Source organism: Procambarus clarkii, chromosome 23 (genome assembly GCF_040958095.1).
Source record: "Procambarus clarkii isolate CNS0578487 chromosome 23, FALCON_Pclarkii_2.0, whole genome shotgun sequence".
Lineage (NCBI taxonomy): Eukaryota > Metazoa > Arthropoda > Malacostraca > Decapoda > Cambaridae > Procambarus > Procambarus clarkii.
In genome coordinates, this window is record NC_091172.1 from 15,331,872 (window position 1) to 15,355,405 (window position 23,534).

The window sequence follows — 23,534 nt, forward strand, 5'->3', positions numbered from 1 at the left end:
TCTCTCTCTCTCTCTCTCTCTCTCTCTCTCTCTCTCTCTCTCTCTCTCTCTCTCTCTCTCTCTCTCTCTCTCTCTCTCTCCCCTCCTTCTCTCTCTCATAAGGAAGAAACATGACAGGGAGACAAACTCGGGGAGGCAACAGCAGGGAGACCAACATGTCAGGAACAAACTTAGAGAAAGGGGAGGGACAGAAAGCCTGGATTTGGGTAACATTCCAGCAAATGTGGAATAAATTCAGTGAAGAACGTAGGGTAATGAGGGAGACGGTAACCAACCTGCAGGATGAACTAAGGACAGCAAAGAAGGAGATAAGAAGTCTGAAGGAGACTCCCCTCCAATACCAGACACAACCCATCCCTCAAAGAGATGGCAATGATCCTGTTGAGGGGACTTCTACAAAACAACCCTCATATGCAGAATTGTTTAAAAAGAGCCCTGAAGCTAGGTCTGCAGTAAAGGAAGTTGCCATTGAAATGGCTTTTTCTCAGGAAGCAGGTAAATGTACTAGCCAGCTGATAGAGTGAAAAAGACCAGTAGTAATAGTAGGCATTAGGGAGCAAACAGGGACCAGTCCAGCGGAGAGGAGAGACAAGGACATACATGAAGTTAATGAGATCCTTAAACGGGTAAAGATGGAGAGGGCTGACCAGAATATTGAAAAGGTTTCCAGGCTCAGACAATACAACAAGGACAGAGACCAATTGATAAAGGTGGTATTCACAAGTGAGAGAACAAAAGAGGAATTGTTAGCAAGGAATAGCGGACTAGCAAATATATCGAAGTTTAAAAAAGTATTCCTGCAGTGGGATATGACAAGGGACGAGAGAATGAGAGCAGCAGTCACGAGGAGGGAGCGCAGGGAGAAAGATAGGAATCAGGCAGCAACAATCCCGAGCCCTAACATCCCAGAAGGGAGTGGGGAACCCTCCACAAGAAGTTCAACAGACACAGTGAGAGAAGCACTACCCCGATCCTCTACCCAATAGATGTCCTACCTGCCCCAACCCCTAGTGCCCTAGACGCCCACTTAGGGCCCCCTCCCTACACTCCCACCCCCTCCTCAGGATATCCCTTCTCCCCCAAATTCTTCCTAATATCCTATGCCCTCCCATCTTCCCCACTCCCAAGCCCTCCATTCTCCCCTACCCCCCTTAAAACTTCCAGTATCCCCCACCACCCTGAGCCCTCCCTTCTCCCCTAAGCCCCCTCTTCTTTCTCATCCTCCTCAGCCATCCCTTTCCTCCGAATATCCTCCCACAAGCCCTCCTTCGTCTTCTGCCCCCCCTTCCTCCCAAACCCTCCCTCCTCCCATTTTTCCCAAGCCTTCCCTTCTCCCTCACTCCCCCAAGCCTCCCCCCTCTCACCCCCCCAAGCCTCCCCCACTCACCCCCCCCCCCCCAACCTTCCCACTCCCCAAGCCATCTTTTCTCCCATACCCCTCCAAGATCTCCCTCCTACACCACCCTCCCCATACCAGATCCTCCCAGCCCCCACACACCCCAGATCCCCCAGGTCCCCGTTCATAGGCCATACGGGTAAACGGCCAATTTCAGACGTAATTTGTTTCGAATCACCCTTCAGTCACTGAGGGTCCGCTGTGGACTAGTGGCTCAATTACAACACTGTTCAACCTTCTCGTCAAGAGTTGGTGACTCTTGTGACTCAGGGCCTCTCTGAGGCTCGGGCCTCTGCGTTAGTGACTCACTAACGCAGAAGCCCGAGCCACCACTTTACTCAGTCCTCGCTACCTTGCTCCTTCCTCCCAACAGAGTTTACTTGCTGTGTAAGGCTCTTCTGAGAGTCACAGGGGCTGCAGACTCCCGTTGCTCCCACGCCGACCCACTGCCCACTAACTCCTGCTGGCGGTTAGGGTTGCAGATTTGGTGCCAGCTTATCTCACCAAGACATCTCTGCTGCCGTCGAACGAAGAAGAGGACTGCCCACTCTTCTCGCTGCATCACACCAAAAAGTGAGAATTCCATGATTCCGAGATTCCAAGTTACTCTTTCCTACCTCATGCAGATCTAGCACTCTGAACCTCCCCCCAGGAAATTTACAAAGAGACTTATGTTGTGGTCCTCGAGTATTACCAGCCAAGACGATATATTTCTGGGTTTATCTTTGTCATGCTGAAGTGGCGTATAGTACGACCTCTCTTGTCATCACGTCAGAGGACACTGACACTTTCTTGGGCCCTGCGCTCCCGCCTCATGTGGCTCAGTCACGTGACATCAGGTTGCTCTCTGATTGGTCACGCCCACCAACGCCCGGCCAATCATCGCCTTCACATCTCGGGAATTTCATTGTCGCCGCATCTGAGTATTGCTCGGCGGGAAGATCCTCTCCGAGGGTCGGTGTGATCCGCCATCTTTGTGTGATGTACTCACCTAGTTGTGCTTGTAACTGGTGTACAATCAACTGGTGTACAGATTCCTCTACCTACTGGGCTCTGTCAGATCTATATTTCAAACTGTGTATGGAGTCAGCCTCCACCACATCACTGTCTAATGCACTCCATCTGTTAACTACTCTGACACTGAAGAAATTTGTTCTAGTGTATTTGTTTAATGCATTTGTCATCAGGGTATTCCGTTTCCACCTATGTCCCCTTGTTCGTGTTCCACAAATGCTAAATAGTTTGTCTTTGTCTACCATCTCAATGCTCCTGCGAATTTTGTAGGTGATTATCATGTCTCCCCTTACTCTTCTGTCTTCCGGGACGTGAGGCTTAGCTCCCTTAGCCTTTCCTCATAGCTCATACATCTCATGAATAAATCCACAAGGGCCGTGACGAGGGTTCGAACCTACGTTTGACAGGATCCCAGACGCTGCCTTAATCGACTGAGCTACGACATCGTAGCTCGGGTGCATGGAGGAACTGCGTAAAACCCTGGTTTGTGTCTCTGAGAGACTGCAGGAACCGTGGTAAATCAGAATAATTTCACGGTTGCAATTCTTTTACCATGTCGTAGCTCAGTCGATTAAGGCAGCGTCTGGGATCCTCTCGGACGTAGGTTCGAACCCTCGTCACGGCCCTTGTGGATCTGTTCATTTGATGCATCACGCTATTGTGATTTCTGTGTGTCATACATCTCAGTTCCGGGACGAGCCTGGCGGCACACTGTTGAATCTTCTCTAACTTTGTCTTGTGTTTAACTAGGTATGGACTCCAGGCTGGAGCTGCATATTCCAGGATTGGTCTGATATAAGTGGTATACAGGGTCCTGAACGATTCCTTTCATAAGTTTCTAAAGGCAGTTCTTATGTTGGCCAGCTAGCATATGCCGCTGATGATATTCTTTTGATGTGGGCCTCTGGGGACAGGTTCGGTATGATATTAACCCCCAGATCTTTCTCTCTATTTGAATCTTGCAGGATTTCACCTCCCAAATGGTACCTTGTGTTCAGCCTCCTGCTCCCTTCGCCTAATTTCATTACTTTTCACTTTCCTGAGTTGAACTTTAGCAGCCATTTTTCTAGACCATTCCTCCAGTTTGTCCAGGTCATCCTGTAGTCTCTGTGTACCTTCATCTGACTTGATTCTTCTCATAATTTTTGCATCATCAGCAAACATTGAGAGGAATGAGTCTATACCCTCTGGAAGATCGTTTACATATATTTGAAACAGGATGGGTCCAAGTACAAAGCCCTGTGGGACTCCGCTGGTGACATTTCACCATTCTGATGTATCTTATATAACCCCCTATAATAGATGTATCTATATAGCCCTCTCACAGTTACTCGCAGTTTTTTGTTGCACAGATAATCCTTTTTCCACTGGAGCACCTTATCTTTAACTCGTGCATGTTGCTCCTACTTTTATAACTGCCTTTTATGTGGAACTGTTCCAAAAACTTTCTCACAGTAGAAGAAAATTCAGTCTACTCACCTATCTCTTTCTTGCCTAATTTTGTTGCTTGGTCATATAATTCTATTAAGCCTGTGAGGCACGATTTACCATCTCTGAACCCATGTTGGTGGTGTGTGTTACAAAGCTATTTCCCTCCAGATGTTCTACGAGCCTTTTCCTCACGATTTTCTCCATCACCTTGCATGGTATACAAGTTAGGGAAACTGGCCTGTAGTTCAGTGCCTCTTGCCTGTCACCCTTTTAGTATATTGAGACTACAATAGCTATCTTCCAGCTTTGGTAGGTCTCCTATTCCAGTGACTTGTTATACACCAAAGAAAGTGGCACACTTAATGCTTCTGCAACCTCTTTTAGTATCCACGGTGAGGTTCTATCAGGCCCAACAGCATTTGTCACATTCAGCTCCAAAAGATTCGTTTTGACCTCATTCCTCCAAGGTTGCTTGCTTTGCTGCCTCCTCTTTTTAGTGTAGGGGCTTCTAATGTTCTATTATGAAGACCTCATGGAATCTCTTGTTGAGTTCTTCACGCACACTTTCTTGTCATTCTCTGTGTATCTGTTCTCTCCTTTTCTCAGTTTCATCACTTGTTCCTTCACTGATGTTTTCCTCCTGATGTGGCTGTGGAGCAGTTTTGGTGGGGTCTTAGCTTTACTCGCAATGTCATTTTCAGCTGACTAGTGGACCTTGCTGCTTCCTGTGAGGTGGCTGCTTTCATGGCAACTTCCCTCACTGTGGACATTACTTTCTTGTTCTTTTTTAGTATTTCTGCAAATAATGCTTGTACAATGGCATTCCCTTCCAATGTACCTTTTCATCTTCTCTCTAGAGGATTATTTGAGTCTCAGCTTTAGTATTGTTCCCTTTGAGGGTTTTAATCTCCTCCTTTGCTGCTGTCAGCTCACTTTGCAGGTTGTTTATTGTATTATTCATTTCCTGCATCTCCCTCCTAATATCCTCCAAAACCTGGGGGAACATTTCCTTCATTTGGTCGCATTGACTTTTCCCTGTTCCCTTGGCACTCCTCGCCAAGGACGAGTGTTTGTCGCCATGTTTGTCCCTATTCCTGCTATGTCGTGATAGCGTTTGCCAGGAGGGGAGAGAGAGAGAGAGAGAGAGAGAGAGAGAGAGAGAGAGAGAGAGAGAGAGAGAGAGAGAGAGAGAGAGAGGGAGAGAGAGAGGGAGAGAGAGAGGGAGAGAGAGAGAGAGAGAGAGAGAGAGAGAGAGAGAGAGAGAGAGAGAGAGAGAGAGAGAGAGAGAGAGAGAGAGAGAGAGAGAGAGAGGGTGAGAGAGGGGATTTAGAGTGAGGGGGGTGGAAGAGAGAGAAGAGGATGAGAAAGAGGGTGAGAGACAGAGAGCAGCAAGAGAGTTGAGGGGGAGAGCGATCATGGGCGAAAGTGAAAGACAGACCAAGAGGGAGAGGGTTGAGAGAGAGTGAAAGAGAGAGGAGAAGGAGGGAAAGCGATGGGAGAGAGAGAGAGAGAGAGAGAGAGAGAGAGGGAGAGAGAGAGAGAGAGAGAGAGAGAGGGAGAGGGAGAGGGAGAGGGAGAGGGAGAGAGAGAGAGAGAGAGAGAGAGAGAGAGAGAGAGAGAGAGAGAGTGAGTTGAATCCTCCTGAAGCAGATAGCCTCGTCCTGCCTTTGCGGGTTCCTCGCTCATCTGCAGTGGCCGAGAACACCCATTCATCATATCAGATTAGCTTCGTTAGGTCGGCGCTGATGGTGGCAGTAGTCGACTGACTACTGCCACCAACATGAAATTGCATTGCAGTAAAGAGACCGTTGCTTCCACATCCGGTTTCTTGCATGTCTTCATCTGCCTCCAAATTGAGAGAGGAAGACAGACAGGGGGTGACATTTAAACAACTCTCTCTCTCTTCCTGGCTCCGTCAGTGTCACTTCTGAAAAGTTCTTTGCGGATCTTTCATGTCACATAAAAAGATCATGGAAAGAGATTGATGTCCCGCTGAGGAGACAAAAAGCGGTCATAAACCTAGGTGCTATTGACCCCCTCTCTCTCTCTCTGTCCCCTCTTCTTGTTGGCCTTCTCTCTCTCTCTCTCTCTCTCTCTCTCTCTCTCTCTCTCTCTCTCTCTCTCTCTCTCTCTCTCTCTCTCTCTCTCTCTCTCTCTCTCTCTCTCTCTCTCCCTCCCTCCCTCTCGTCTGCTTGTCTACCTACCCGTCTGCTTCTCTGCCTACCCGTCTGCTACTCTGCCTACCCATCTGCTTGTCTGCCTACCCGTCTACTTGTCTACCTACCCGTCTACTTGTCTACCTACCCGTCTACTTGCCTGTCTGACACCTTGAAAGAGGTCTCTGGATGTTGAACTGAATAAGTGACTGTATACAGGAAGAGTTAATAATTCAGGTGCTTTCATTCCTGTATACTCGGGTTTACACACACACACACACACATACACACATGTACACACACACACACACACACACACACACACACACACACACACACACACACACACACACACACACACACACACACACACACACACACATGTACATGTACACGCACACAACCACCAACACAACATTCCCATGCGAGAGGGGGAACCCGCAACCAGCATCCCAGCATTACTAGAGGGGAGGCAACACCACTGCCTTCCTCCACCCTAATGGAATATCGCCATGGATACTAATGGAAGGAGCAGAAGCACTGAGGCTGCCACTCTCCATAGCGTATAACAGATCACTGGTAACAGGTTAACTGCCAAAAATTTGAAAGACGGCAAATGTAGTCCCGATGTCGTCCTGCCTCTTAGGATTAATTCAAATCTACGATCGAAAGAGAGGGGTGGGAAGACTTCATTTTTTTGGATTGTCAGAAAGTCTTTGACACAGTACCACACAAGACACTAGTGCAAAAGCTGGAGATGAAGGCAGGAGTGAAAGGGAAGATACACCATTAGATAAGGGAGTACCTAAGTAACAGAAGACAGCGAGTCACTGTGAGGGGTCAGGTCTCAGATTGGCGAGACGTCACCAGTGGAGTCCCGCATGTTTCAGTCCTTGGACCTATACGGTTTCTGATATATGTAAATGATCTCCCAGAGGGTATAGAATCGTTCCTCTCATTGCTTGCTGATGATGCAAAAATTATGAGGAGGATTAAGACGGAGGAAGATAGTATGAGGCTACAAGATGACCTAGACAAGGAAAGGAAAGGATTTCCTTTTGTTACGAGGAAAGGCTGTGTGAAATGCACCCCACGATACTGAAAAGCAAAAGAGTATGGGGAGACATGATCACTACATACTAAATTCTCAGAGAATTGACCAGGTACATAATGATAAACTGTTTAACGCGGTGTAGTACGCGAACAAGGGGACACAGGTGGAACCTGAGTACCCAAATAAGCGTCAGGGACGTTAGAAAGAAATTTTTCAGTGTCAGAACAGTTAACAGATAGAATACATTATGCCAGTGATGTGGTGGAGGCTGACACAGTTTCAAATGTAGATATGATAGACCCCAGTAGGTTCAGGAATCTATTAACCAGTTGATTGAGAGTTGAGAGGCGGGACCAAGGAGCCAGAGCTCAACCCCCGCAAGCACAACTAGGTGAATACACACGCACACACACACACACTTAGGAGTACCTAAGCAATAGGAAGCAGAGAGCTACAGTAAGGGGTGAGACCTCAGATTTGCGTGAAGTCACCAGTGGAGTCCCACAGTTATAAACAACAGAGGTCCCAATACAGTGCCTTGAGGCACTCCACTTACAACATTTTCCCACTCTCATTTAACCCGATTTGTACTAACTATTTGTTTCCTTTGGTATAGCTATGCCCCAATCCATCTCAATACGGAACCCCCCAATACCATGAGCTTCTATCTTTTTATAGAAAGATAGTCTTTCATGTGGCACTGTAGTCTTTTCGTCTTTCATGTGGCACTGTATCAAAAGCTTTGTTAAAGTCAAGGTACACAACATCGCAATCCTTACCACTATCACTGCCTCAACTATGCTGGAATAAAAAGATAGCAAATTTGTTGCACATGAACGGCCATTTGTAAAACCATGTTGTGACTCGTTTATTAATTTATGTTTTTCAAGATGAAAACGAATGGTATTTGCAATTATCGATTCAAGTAACTTTCCCACAATAGACCTTAGACTAATTGGCTGATAGTTTGACGCAAGTGATCTATCTCCTTTCTTAAAAATTGGTACCACATTAGCAACCTTCCACGACTCTGCCACTCTGCCTGACTCTAATGATTTTTTAAATATGGTATATAATGGATCGCAAAGCTCCTCTTTGCATTCTTTAAGCACCCTGGCAAACACTTCATCTAGGTCTGGGGATTTGTTTGGTTTGAGTTTTACTATTTATTTAATAATATCCTCCCTGGTAACTGCTAAACTCGTCAACCTGTCCTCGTCCCCACCCACATAGACTTATTTGGCTGAAGGTATAGAATTAAGTTCTTTAGTAAATACTGAGATAAAATATTTATTAATAATACTACTCAACTCTTCGTCATTATCCGTTAACTGACCTGTCTCGGGTTTTAATGAACCTATCCTTTCCCTAACTTTTGTTCGATATAACTGAAAAAACCTTTAGGATTTGCCTTTGCTTGTCTTGCTATATGAACTTCAGTCTCTTTTTGTTCTCCTTATCTCTTTCTTAACATTTCTAACCAGTTGTGCGAATTCTTGTTCTAAACTGACTTCCCCATTCTTAATCCTTTTGTACCAAGCTCTCTTTCTACCTATAAGGTTTTTCAGATTCTTAGTTATCAATTTCGGGTCATTTGTCTTGTATCTATTCAATTTGTAAGGTATACTACTTTCCTGTGCTTTGCTTAGAATATTTGTAAATAAGTTATATTTTTAATCCAAATCGAAATCCTCCTTTACATCACACATCGCTAGGTTCACATCTTGCTCCAAGACCGGCGCCCCCCCCCCCCTAAATACCCAAGACTTTTCAATCTATTTGCCCCAAAAAATTTCTTAGGATATTGAAAATAGCCGTACGAAAATCTGGCACTTTAACATAATTTTCTCCTGCAGATCTATTCCACTCAATGCTAAATCTGATTTCTTTGTGATCACTTTTCCCTAGCTCACTCCCTATTTCGATGTCATTAATTTGCGTTTCCCTGTTAGTTAACACTAAATCTAAAATATTATTTTCCCGCGTTGGTTCCTTAATGTGTTGCGTAATAAAGCAATCGTCAATTAATTTTATAAATTCTTCTGCTTCGTTATTCTCTGTTCTATTAATCCAATTTGTTCCACTAAATTTAAAGTCACCCATGACACAAATACTTTTAGACCTGAATGCTCTAGATCCTATCCCAAAACATCCCATAGATGCTTTGCTTCCATTCTGTCTAAATTTGGTGGATTATAATTAACTCCTATTATAAGATTACTTACTTTTTCGTTTAATTCTATCCAAATAGTTTCTGTGTGTGACTCAGTTTTGATTCCCTCCTTGAGACTACATTTCAAATTGTCCCTAATGTATATGGCTACTCCACCTCCTCGTCTAATATATCTATCTGTGTGAAATAGTTTAAATCCATATATTTGATATTCAGCTAATAGTTCTCTATTTTCTACATTCATCCACTTTTCGATAAGTGCAATAATATCTATTTTTTCTGTGCAGACAAGAGCATTTAATTCGTTTACTTTGTTTCTTAGACTTCTACTGTTAGTGTAATATACCCTAAGTGTATTGTTATTTTGGGGCTCCTTCTCTTTTCCCTGATCATTTTGCCAATTTCTTTCTCCCACAGACACATACTTTTATTACCTTCTACCTCCATATCAATTCCCATACCACTATCTGCTAACAGTTTAAACCCAAACAAATGCCTCCAACCACTAGTTCTAACCAGTTCGCAACAACAACCCCAGCCCTCGATAGATGCACCCCATCCCGAGCATACATTTCATTTCTTCCATAGAAGTCTTCCCAGTTATCTATGAAAGATATTGCATTTGATTTGCAGTATCTTTCCAGCCGGCAATTGACACCAAGTGCCCTCGACAACCATTCATTTCCAACTCCCTTTCTTGGAAGAATGCCACATATGATCGGGATTCCTGCATTGCTCCTAAATAATTCTATGGCTATTTTATACCTCTGAATCAGTTCCTCACTCCTAATTCGACCAACATCATTTCCTCCTGCGCTAATACATATAATGGGATTATTCCCATTTCCACCCATAATATCATTCATGTTGTTTATCATATAACCAATTCCAGCTCCGGGAGAGCAAACCCTTAATCTGTCCCCCCCCCCTATCTCTAGCACAAAACGTTCTGTCAAAGTACTTCACCTAGGAATCTCCCACAACCAAAATTCACTTAGGTGCCTCCTTAACTTTCTGAGCACTTTGAGGGGCCTGTGCTTCGTTGCTCTTCGTTGACTTCCCTTTCGAGTGAACTGCAGGCTCACCACAGCACTCGTCTTTCAACATGGCAAAAGAATTTGAAGTCCTTAGGGTGTCTGTGGGCAGCCTTGTCAAGGTCTTCTTAAGACCCCTGTCCTTTACGACTTTCCACAACGAGGTCTTTGTAATATTGGTCTCCTCCTTCGTTTCTTCTCAATGTTTCAGCTGACAGCTATAGATCTAAAATATTATCTCCCCTCGTTGGTTCCTTAATGCGTTGCGTAAGAAAGCAATCGTCAATTACTTCTAAAAAATCTTCTGCTTCATTATTCCCCGTTCTGTTAACCCAATTTATTCCACTAAAATTAAAGTCATCCATGACACAAATACAGCTAGACGTAGATGCTCTAGATATGTCATCTTATATGTGCTTTGCTTCCATCTTGTCTGGTGGCCTGCATAAAACTCCTATTATAAGGAGTTATATACAGGCCACCAGACAAGTGTCCTATATACAAGTTTGGTGGCCTGTATTTAACTCCTATTATAATATTATTAGCTTTTTCATTTAATTCTATCCAAATAGTTTCTGTGTGTGGCTCAGTATTAATTCCCTCTTTGACACTACATTTCAAATTTTCCCTAACATATATGGCTACTCCCCGTCCTCGTCTAATATATCTATATGTGTGAAATAGTTTAAATCCATTTATTGGTTATTCAGCTAGAAGTTCTCTATTTTCTAGATTCATCCACGTTTAAGTAAGTGCAATAATATCTATTTTTTCTGTGCAGACAAGAGCATTAAAATTGTTTATTTTATTTCTTAGACTTCTACTGTTAGTGTAATATACCCTAAGTGCATTGGTATTTTGAGGCCTTTCTCTTTCCCTGATCATTTTGCTAATTTGTTTCCCCATAAACACATACTTTTATTACCTTCTTTCTCCATTTCAATTCCCATACCACTATCTACTAACAGTTTAAACCCAAACACAAACGCCTTCAACCACTGGTTCCAACGAGTTCGCAACAGCAACAACCCCAGCCCTCGATAGATGCACCCCGTCCCGAGCATGCATTTCATTTCTTCTATACAATTGTTCCCAGTTATCTTTGAAAGATATTGCATTTGATTTGCAATATTTTTCCAGTCGGCAATATACACCAAGTGCCCTCGACAACCATTCATTAACAACTTCCTTTCTTGGAATAATGCCACATATGATCGGGATTCCTCCCGTGCTCCTAAGTAATTTTATGGCTGTCTTAAACCTCTGTATCAGTTCCTCACTTCTAACTCGTCCAACATCATTTCCACCTGCACTAAAACAAATGATGGGTTTGTTCCCATTTCCAGCCATAATATCATTCATGTTGCCAACAATATCACCAATTCCAGCTCTCGGATAGCAAACCCTTAATCTGTTCCACCTCTCTCTCTCTGGCACAAAAAGTTTTATCGAAATACCTCACCGGGAAATCTCACACAACCAAAATACGCTTAATTACTTCCTTTACTTTCTGAGCCCTGTGAGGGACCTGCGCTTCGTTGCTCTTTGTAACTTTCCCTTTCGAACGAACTGCAGGCTCACCGCAGCATTCGTCCTTCAACATGGCAAATGAGTTAGAAGTCCTTAGGATATCTGTTGGCGGCTTTGTCAAAGTCTTTTTGAGACCCCTGTCCTTTACAACTTTCCAAGATAAGGTCTTTTTAATACTGATCTCCTCCTTTGTTTCTCCCTGATGTTGTTTCAGCTGTCATACCTCCTCCCGTAGGGAATCCAACTCTGTCCACAGAACTCCAACTAGATTAATCAGTTCCTTCACAACACCTTCCATTATTTCTATGATAATATTACTACAATCGGAGCTACAGCTAAAACACCCTCTCACTGTAATTGACACGTGACGAAACATTCACTCAATGCTAGCTATGTCAATTTAACGTTAAGTAGGCATTCAATCAACGGTGAATCCAGGTTATCGAAGTTGTTCAACGTGGGTAACGGCAATAAAACGTGTTTCAACACATTGAACGAGATACGACACACTTTTCGTGCTCTTTAAGATTCGTTGGCATTGGAAATAAGAGCTGATCCATTTTAAAGAGGGGCATGGGGGTATACCCTAACCACCTTAACACTCGCCAAACAATCACACTGTAAAGTCTGGTGAAGCTAGGCCTAACCCCAACCTTGAACCAACAAACAGACATTCTCGGTGATAGATATAAATGTGAGGCACCCGTTGTCATAGAACACTCGGGTCGGCTCATGTGCCATTTTTAAGAAATATCGGCACATTAAGTGCCTTCGAATGATTGTCATCATGTCTGAAATGAAAACAAGGGTTGTGAAGTCCGTAGAGTTTGACACTTACCCATTCATGCCTGCACTCAAAACATGTAGCGGCTCCTGTACAAACATTTTACTTCAGACTGGGTACGATTAGCTTAAGAACATAAGACCAAAAGAATAAAGGTAACTGCAGAAGGCCTATTGGCCCATACGAGGCAGCTCCTATTTATAACCACCCAAACCCACTCATATACTTGTCCAACCCACGTTTGAAACAATCAATAGACCCCCACCTCCACCACGTTATTCAGTATTTGGTTCTACAAATCAACAATCCTTTTACCGAACCAATATTTACCCAGATATTTCCTAAGTTTATACTTATCCAATTTATACCCATTGTTTCGTGTTCAATCCTGTGTTGATATTTTTAATACTCTATTAATATCTCCTTTGTTATGTCCATTCATCTACTTGTAAACTTCTATCATGTCACCCCTAACTCTTCGCCTTTCCAGTGAATATAATTTAAGTTTTGTTAATCTTTCTTCGTATGACAGATTTCTAATTTGTGGGATTAAGTTTGTCTTCCTACGCTGGACGCGTTCTAGTGAATTTATTTCCATTCTATAGTACGGCGACCAAAACTGAACTGCATAATCTAAATAGGGCCTAACCAGAGCAATGGTGTTTAATAACATCATCCTTGGTAACTACTAAACTAGCCAACCTGTCCTCGTCCCCACCCATATACGAGGGTGGGGACGAGGCCAGGCTACGAGGGGGCCTCGTAGCCTGGTGGATAGCGCGCAGGACTCGTAATTCTGTGGCGCGGGTTCGATTCCCGCACGAGTCAGAAACAAATGGGCAAAGTTTCTTTAACCCTGAATGCCTCTGTTACCTAGCAGTAAATAGGTACCTGGGAGTTAGTCAGCTGTCATGGGCTGCTTCCTGGGGGTGGAGGCCTGGTCGAGGACCGGGCCGCGGGGACACTAAAAAGCCCCGAAATCATCTCAAGATAACCTCAAGATATAAACTTGTTCGGCTAAAGGCATAGTGTTAAGTTCCTCTTTAGTAAATACAGATATAAAATATTTATTAATAATACTACTCATCTCTTCGTCATTATCAGTTATCTGACCTGTCTCAGTTTTTAAATGGACCTATCTTTTCCCTAATCTTTGTTCGATATAACTAAAAAAAAACTTTGGATTTGCTTTTGCTTGCCCTGCTGTGCGACATTTGTAATAAGCTTAGCTTAATACTAATGGTTTCTGAATATGGGAACATAAATGCAGTAGAGTACTTGGATAAAATTAATAACTTTTATTAGCTAAATCAATCCTTACATTTTAAATGAAAGATTTAAGTTTTGGAGAAAGGGAAAGGAGGGAGAGGGGGAGAAATTGGGAGAGAGAAGGAGTGTGGAGTGTGGATGGAGAACGACCAGGGCGCAGCCGGATGTCTCATCTAGTACTGAATAATAGGTTATCTTGAGGTTATCTTGAGATGATTTCGGGGCTTAGTGTCCCCGCGGCCCGGTCCTCGACCAGGCCTCCACCCCCAGGAAGCAGCCCGTGACAGCTGACTAACTCCCAGGTACCTATTTACTGCTAGGTACCAGGGGCTTTCAGGGTGAAAGAAACTTTGCCCATTTGTTTCTGCCTCGTGCGGGAATCGAACCCGCGCCACAGAATTACGAGTCCTGCGCGCTATCCACCAGGCTACGAGGCCCCTTAGGTTGGTAAACTTCCACCTGGGCTGATAGATAACGCTGAACATGATAGATAACGCTGAACATGATAGATAACGCTGAACACACATGCGAGATATAGAGTTCTCTCCTTGTGGCGGAGAAGTAGCACCCTCGCTCTATGCCCGGCAAGTCACTTCATCTGGGTTCGAATTCTAGCCAGGGAGGATTGACCAGGAACCATTCCAAAACTGGTCCCCACAGTTCACTCACTAGTAACTGTGAACCTAATTAATAACCGATTGGCGGGTTGCATTTTAGGGAAATCTAGTAGGCTGAGGCTTAACATGAGCAGTGGGAAAGGAAAGCTCTATACCTACTAACAGAAGTTAGGAAGCGTAGGCCTATCCGTAACTGTAACACAAACCCAGCGTACTTCCCTCCAGGCAGTCCTCCGGTCGCGTACTTCCCTCCAGGCAGTCCTCCGGTCACCGCTACAAAAAACAAGATAACTGCTACAAGAATGAAAAACAGTCACTGTCATACATTCAAGAGAGATTTAAAAGTAGGGATAACTAGTAATTTGTGCAACATAAGAACGTAAGAACATAAGGATAAAGGCAACTGCAGAAGCCCTATTGGCCCATACGTATGGGCCACCCAATCCCACTCATATGCATGTCCAACCCACGTTTGAAACAATCGAGGGGACCCCACCTCCACCACGTTACGCGGTAATTGGTTCCACAAATCAACAACCCTGTTATCGAACCAGTATTTACCTAAGTCTTTTCTAAATCTAAACTTATCCAATTTATACCCTTTTTTCGTGTTCTGTCTTGTGTCGATACTTTTAATACCCTATTAATATCCCCTTTGTTATGCCATTTCATCCACTTGTACACATCTATTATGTCACCCGTGACTCTTCGCCTTTCCAGCAAATGTAACTTAGGCTTTGTCAATCTTTGTCAATATAGTGGAGAGAATAATCAAGAGGAGACTTGTAGGACATTTGTAAACTAGGTTGGGATACCCGGTGGTTCCCGAGTCTTTGTCTGTCTGTCTGTCTGTCTGTCTGTCTGTCTGTCTGTCTGTCTGTCTGTCTGTCTGTCTGTCTGTCTGTCTGTCTCTTTCACTCCCTCTCTCTCGCTCAGAAAAAATGCAATGTACATCTCACAATGATATTTTGACAATTGTTACTTAGTTGTCATTGTAACAACATTGTAACAACTTAGTGCATCATTGTAACAACATAATAACATTATGAATAGCTCGAATAGCTATGAATAGTTCGCAACCTGTTGATAAACTCTCAGGAAAGCAAAAACAGTTTCAGACGCCATAGGAGTTGTTGGGAGCTACAATAGGAGCCCAACCTTCTTAAAGGGGGCCAATTTGGACTTCCCTAGCCTGCCTGTGACAGTCCCCTTCCACCCATTTTTCATACTGAAAAGTTGGGTGATGCTTGCCCGATGCGCATGGCCTGAACCTTGGTCAGGCATAAAAACAAATTTTACAGATATTCAATTTTTGTACAATACTAATATATATATATATATATATATATATTATAGATATACTATAGATTATTATAGATATAGATATAGATATAATATATATATATATAGATATACAATACTAATGTACCTTTGTCTTTATTGATGATTTATGACAAACTTACATAAATGAATTAAGACACAAGAGCGCTGGGTGGACTGTTATCTTGAGGTTATCTTGAGATGATTTCGGGGCTTTAGTGTCCCCGCGGCCCGGTCCTCGACCAGGCCTCCACCCCCAGGAAGCAGCCCGTGACAGCTGACTAACTCCCAGGTACCTATTTACTGCTAGGTAACAGGAGCATTCAGGGTGAAAGAAACTTTGCCCATTTGTTTCTGCCTCGTGCGGGAATCGAACCCGCGCCACAGAATTACGAGTCCTGCGCGCTATCCACCAGGCTACGAGGCCCCTGTATCTTCCTTGATTGCTAAGAACAATTGTAGACTTAAACACACACATGAGAATGTTATACGAGTTTTGTAAGAAACGTGGAAGTTACTGCAAAAGCTCTGGACTGGATTGGGGTGTGGTGGATTTTACTCCAACATATAATATCATTCATAAATTCATGAGGACCATAAAAATTTTTTATTGACTCTGAGACCTGTGATCAATGGATCTTATAATAATAAATTTAATAATTAATTCAAAATGAATTTGGAGAAGTGGACTTTAAAGACTTCTATTTAAAGGGGAGTAATTACCTTACACATTTTTTTTCGGGGGGGGGGGGGGGGGGGATTAAATTCTATAATGTTAATCTACATTTAATATAGAAATAATATTTTCATGAATACATGAGAAATAATTAATGCATGGGTTAGGACACTAACTACTAAATTGATACATTTGGAAGCTTAGCTGCCAAAGTTGAACAGATAACACGTCCAGCAGCTCTACGGCCTGTCTAATCCTGTCAATGCCTATTATCTATGGCGACACGTGATTCCACGGGATGATGTACGCTTCCCTTGTAGCTAGCTCCATGCAGAAATATTAATAACATGTAATTTCCCCCTAAGAGGAAATCTTATTTATGCGTTTATTATTTAATAAACGCATATTTATGCGATATTTATGCGTTTACTCTTGAAATTAGAGTGAATTGGACATAAGAATTACACTCACAGGAGTTTTAAGTTCGTATGCAACGTACTGACAAGGCACCAACATAAATATAAAATAATGGCCAAATTAATATATTATTGGTACTCAGCCTTGCCGGACGTGGTGTCCGTAATAAGTTGAAGCTGTCAACTCGATCTGAAGCTCATTAATGCATGGATGCTCCTAAATTTAGACGATAATAAGGATCAGCTTCAGGGCACCAAACCGTTATGGCGTCTCTCTGCCAAGGCTCTCTAGTGAGCGTGCTGCTGCCACCTAGCGCCGGATGTTCGAAACTTGGTTCATAATTTGAAATATTTTATTCTAATTTCCGAATTGATGGAATCATTGCTGACGTTATCTTACGTCACAATAACGTACTTTAGGTAACAGTAGATTGTTTTTCGCTGTGCAAATCATTTAACCTAAATGACTTTAGGTGAAAAATTTATATTAAAAATTTATAATGGAATTTTAGTTCATGACTTTGTTTACTGGATCAGCTGATTGCAGCTGTGTAAAACTATTACCAATAAACGGTATATAATTTGCTAAATAGAGCTAAATCAATTGCCAATCTATATTCTTTAATAAATTCTACAAGGTTAGACTGGGTTTAATTTGATTAATGAATATATTAAATTTATTCTCATTAGCTGGGCGGCTGACGCAATCATAGCCATGAATTCTAGGTAGAATTTGGTGTTATTACGCCTCAGATGAATAAAATTTAATATTGCTACACTACTGGTTAGTAGTATTAGTAAATTATAATTCCTTGTACAATAAATACGTTTTATCGCACTACGGGTTAGTATTTTGGTGTTGGATATTTCCAAGATGGGGAATACCTAACTGACATGAAGCAGAGGGCCCCAGTGTCAGTAAATTAATGAAAAAGGCAAGAGGCTCATTTCAAATATATATTAACTAGATAGGGTACCCGAGCCTATCTGTGACTCAAGTCTTCGCTACACTACTTCCCAGCTCTTTGACAACACACCCTCCCCATCTATCCCCCCAAAACACCCTCCACTGTCCCATCACGTACACCCTCCCCTATCTATCCCCCACTCTCCCCTCACGTACACCCTCCCCCATCTATCCCCCACTCTCCCCTCAAGTCACCCTCCCCCATCTATCCCCCATTCTCCCCTCACGTACACCCTCCCCATCTATCCCCCCAAAACACCCTCCACTCTCCCCTCACGTACACCCTCCCCCATCTATCCCCCACTCTCCCCTCACGTACACCCTCCCCCATCTATCCCCCACTCTCCCCTCAAGTCACCCTCCCCCATCTATCCCCCATTCTCCCCTCACGTACACCCTCCCCCATCTATCCCCCATTCTCCCCTCACGTACACCCTCCCCATCTATCCCCCATTCTCCCCTCACGTACACCCTCCCCCATCTATCCCCCACTCTCCCCTCACGTACACCCTCCCCCATCTATCCCCCATTCTCCCCTCACGTACACCCTCCCCCATCTTCCCCATCACTGTAACTATCTTCAATACACACTGTTGTCCTCACTACAAACATTCTCACAGCATAGCCATCTTCACCCATAGACATGGGTCATTACAGGGTCTGGTAGCTTAGCGGACAGCGCGAAGGACTCGTAATTCTGTGGTCCGGGTTCGATTTCCGGACCAGGCAGAAACAAATGGGCAAAATATATTTCACCCTTGGTGTCCCCTGTTACCTAGCAGTAAATAGGTACCTGAGAGTAAGACAGCTGCTACGGGCTACTTCCTGGGGTGTGTGTGTGTAACAAAAAGGAGGCCTGGTCGAGGACCGGGCCGCGGGGACGCTAAGCCCCGAAATCATCTCAAGATAACCTTCTCATTTATCCCACATCACTTCCCATGCACATCTTCCTCGTCTTCCCTCCTCGTCTCCTCCATCACCGTAGCCGGTTCCAGTACACACCATCACTGTACCGGAAGGGTACAGTGATGCAAATATATGCAAATATCTCACCGCCCAGTATGCAAATATCTCACCGCCCAGTATGCAAATATCTTATCTAAATATAGGTTTCATGCAAATACATGAATATACTAATATATAAACTAATAAAGTCTACAAATATTGAAATTCTTCAGGTTCCTAAACGAGAAAAATCTCTAAACCTAGTACAAAAGTAGTCTGAAACAGGCAAAGATATACTCCCCACTAGAGACTCCTGTGGGGAGTATATCTCTGCCTGTTTCAGAGTCAAGGGTGCCGAGTCTGTCCTGACTGTGGGAGCAGTCTATAGAATTCCTAACACTGATGTGTCCGAATTCAACTCTAACCTTAGAAATATAATACTAGATAACAAACTGAACAAAAACCATCTAATTATCGCAGGGGATTTTAATATTGACCTCTGAGAGCCTGATAACCCTCCTGCTGCCAGTTTCCTCAACTGTATGAATTCCTGCTTCCTCATAACCTTAATCACTAGACCTACTAGACTCACTGATAGTACCGCCACGGCTCTTGATCACATCTGGACTAACATAACCTCTCCGCTTACTTCAGGGATAATCATTGATAGCACTACAGACCATTACCCCACATTTCTCTTAACCAACGTTAATAAACCACCTCTAGAGACAAGGGAGATAAGCTTTAAGCTACACAATGAAACTTCTATAAGCAACTTTATTGCTGCTGCTGCTAATATCATCTGGGAGGCTGAATTAGGTGACATAGTGAACATTAACCTAGTAGTGTAAACATTTCGTCAGAATATTCTGAACCTTTATAACTCCCACTGTCCAATGCTAACAAAACAAGTTACAAATAAAAGGTTAAACACTCCATGACTTACAAATGGTACACTTAAATCTATTAATAAAAAACATGACCTTGAGAAGAAGTAAAGGTTAGGAGTCGTCTCCAAAGAATTTTCAAAGATTTACTCATCAATGCGGTCTAAAATAATCAGAAGAGCCAAAATAAAATACTACGAAAATAAATTTACCCAACTTAAGGGCAACATTAAGAAAACATGGTGCACTATCTCCCAGATATTAGGATTAAAAAAAATTTTGAATAAAAAATCAATTCTCCTATCCAATGACGGTGGTGTGCTTTCCGCCTCAGACACTGCCATTGAATTGAATAGGTTCTTCTCCTCCATTGGTACATCCCTTGCTCATGATATTCCATCCTCACTCATTATTATTAAAGACTACCTCCAGAGTCTCTGTACCTAGGAGAGGAGCCGGTCGGTCGAGCGGACAACATGCTGGACTTGTGATCCTGTGGTCCCGGGTTCGATCCCGGGCACCGGCGAGAAACAATGGGCAGAGTTTCTTTCACCCTATGCCCCTGTTACCTAGCAGTAAAATAGGTACCTGGGTGTTAGTCAGCTGTCACGGGCTGCTTCCTGGGGGGTGGAGGCCTGGTCGAGGACCGGGCCGCGGGGACACTAAAAGCCCCGAAATCATCTCAAGATAACCAAGATACCTAGCTCCCGCTAATTCCTCTGATGTTAATGAAGTAATCCGTTCCCTTAAAACCAAGCCAAGCGCTCTTGAAGACATACCATTTCTAATTTACAAAAAAGCCTCCAGATTTCTAGCTCCTGCCATTGCATTGCTCTTCAACAAATCACTTGAACTCCAAACCTTTCCGGATATTCTAAAAAAAAAGAGAGAGTAACCCCAGTCCATAAATGTGGTGATCTCACTGATGTCAACAATTACAGACCTATATCAACTCTGCCAACCTTGTCAAAAATGTTTGAAAAGCTAATCTACAAGCAGCTTTTCACATATCTAGCCAAACTCAATATACTTAGCTCTTGCCAATATGGTTTCAGACCAAATAAAAGCACTAATGATGCACTTATTAGTATGATTAACTTGATACATGCAGCTCTTGATAAAAATGAGTTCCCTGTTGGGTTATTTGTGGACCTACGTAAGGCTTTTGACACTGACAACCACCAAAGCATTCTTCATAAATTACATCATTATGGAGTGAGAGGTCACACCCTGCAATACCTTCAGTCTTACCTTACTGACAGGCTCCAGTATGTTTCTGTGAATTATTCCATTTCTCCTACTCTACCCATCAACATTGGTGTTCCACAGGGCAGCATACTTGGCCCTCTCCTCTTTCTCATCTACATTAATGACCTTCCAAATGCCTCCCAACCCCTCAAACCAATCTTATTTGCTTATGACACAACTTTCATTTTCTCCAGTCCTGACCCCGCTTGCTCTAAATGTCACTGTGAATACTGAGCTAAATAAAGTCCACCTCTGACTAACTGCTAACAAACTCACCCTTAACATTGACAAAACTTTATATATTTTGTTTGGTAATAAATCCTCAAATAAAATTAATCTAATAATAAACAATATACAAATCAGTAATAAAGTTGATAGTAAATTCCTTGGTGTCCTCATCGATAAGAAGCTGAATTTCCAGCGACAAATTCTAAATATAGCAAAAAACGTTTCTAAAACTGTTGGCATTCTTTCTAAGATCAGATATTATGTACCTCGCCCTGCCCTGGTGACTCTCTATTACTCCCTTATCTATCCATATCTCAACTATGGTATTTGTGCTTGGGGCTCTACTACCCAAAATCATTTACGTCCTCTAATTACCCAACACAAAGCTGCTATTAGGACAATATCCAACTCTGGCCCCAGACATCACTCGGTACCCTTACTCAGATCTCTGAATATGTTAGACATTAAGTCACTGCACATCCTCTAATGTGTACTCTACATATTTAAGACTCTGAACTGTAATGCCAATCCTGACCTTAAAAGCTTCTTAGAAGGTTGTAACAGAACCCATGAGCACCACACCAGAAACAAATACCTATTTGATATTCCAAGAGTACGACTTAACCAAACCAGAAATGCTCTACAAATCAGGGGACCCAGAATGTGGAATGACCTTTTCAATCATGTCAAAGGCTGTACCTCTCCCAACCAATTTAAGATGAAAACTAAGTACTACCTAATTAACTCCATGTAACCTACCTTACCCCTAAATGTCAACCCATGTCTAATTATTTTTTTAAACAATGTTGTTTGTTGACCAAATTGTATATTGGCTATTTTCTACCATGTTCCCACTTTTTTCTTTTTTCATTTTTCTTTCAATGCAATTTATACTTTAAGCTCAATTACTATTAAGTTTCAGTCTAAGTGTTTTTTCCCCCACCTCACGTTGTCCGAAACGCTATGCATACCAGTGGCTTTAGGTATTGTATGTACTACCTCTATCTATAAATCAATCAGAATGTTTGAAAATCTGCATCTATGTATGTACTTTTCATAAATAAAATATTATTATTTGTTCGAGGTTGGGGACCAGATGCTTAGGGCTAAACTTTGAAATATGATTTGTGATTGTATACTGAGTGTCACCGGGCGGTTGAACCCCAGCGATCAGGAGCTGTGGTGAAAGGCTCAGGAGACTAGACCCACGGGACAGACAAAGGCTCAGGAGACTAGACCCACGGGACAGGCAAAGGCTCAGGGGACTAGACCCACGGGACAGGCAAAGGCTCAGGGGACTAGACCCACGGGACAGACAAAGGCTCATGGGACTAGACCCACGGAACAGACAAAGGCTCAGGGGACTAGACCCACGGGACAGACAAAGGCTCAGCGGACTAGACCCACGGGACAGGCAAAGGCTCAGGGGACTAGACCCACGGGACAGACAAAGGCTCAGGGGACTAGACCCACGGGACAGGCAAAGGCACATGGGACTAGACCCACGGAACAGACAAAGGCTCAGGGGACTAGACCCACGGGACAGACAAAGGCTCAGCGGACTAGACCCACGGGACAGGCAAAGGCTCAGGGGACTAGACCCACGGGACAGACAAAGGCTCAGGGGACTAGACCCACGGGACAGACAAAGGCTCAGGAGACTAGACCCACGGGACAGGCAAAGGCTCAGGAGACTAGACCCAAGGGACAGGCAAAGGCTCAGGAGACTAGACCCACGGGACAGGCAAAGGATCAGGAGATTAGACCCACGGGACAGGCAAAGGCTCAGGAGACTAGACCCAAGGGACAGGCAAAGGCTCAGGAGACTAGACCCACGGGACAGGCAAAGGCTCAGGAGACTAGACCCACGGGACAGGCAAAGGCTCAGGAGACTAGACCCAAGGGACAGGCAAAGGCTCAGGAGACTAGACCCAAGGGACAGGCAAAGGCTCAGGAGACTAGACCCAAGGGACAGGCAAAGGCTCAGGAGACTAGACCCAAGGGACAGGCAAAGGCTCAGGAGACTAGACCCAAGGGACAGGCAAAAGCTCAGGAGACTAGACCCAAGGGACAGGCAAAGGCTCAGGAGACTAGACCCACGGGACAGGCAAAGGCTCAGGAGACTAGACCCAAGGGACAGGCAAAGGCTCAGGAGACTAGACCCAAGGGACAGGCAAAGGCTCAGGAGACTAGACCCACGGGACAGGCAAAGGCTCAGGAGACTAGACCCACGGGACAGGCAAAGGCTCAGGAGACTAGACCCAAGAGACAGGCAAAGGCTCAGGGGATTAGACCCACGGGACAGGCAAAGGATCAGGGGACTAGACCCACGGGAGAGACAAAGGCTCAGGGGACTAGACCCACGGGGCAGACAAAGGTTCAGGACTAG

The 23,534-nt window shown here is 43.8% G+C and overlaps 1 protein-coding gene across 1 annotated transcript; it reads left to right on the plus strand.

Moving 5' to 3' along the window:
• The first annotated feature begins 254 nt into the window (after positions 1 to 254).
• On the plus strand, positions 255 to 23,534 carry LOC138367691 (basic salivary proline-rich protein 2-like). The gene is made up of 3 exons (XM_069329656.1): positions 255 to 495; positions 20,781 to 20,884; positions 22,362 to 23,534. The coding sequence occupies exons 1-3, from the start codon at positions 255 to 257 to the stop codon at positions 23,532 to 23,534; spliced, it is 1,518 nt and encodes a 505-aa protein (XP_069185757.1).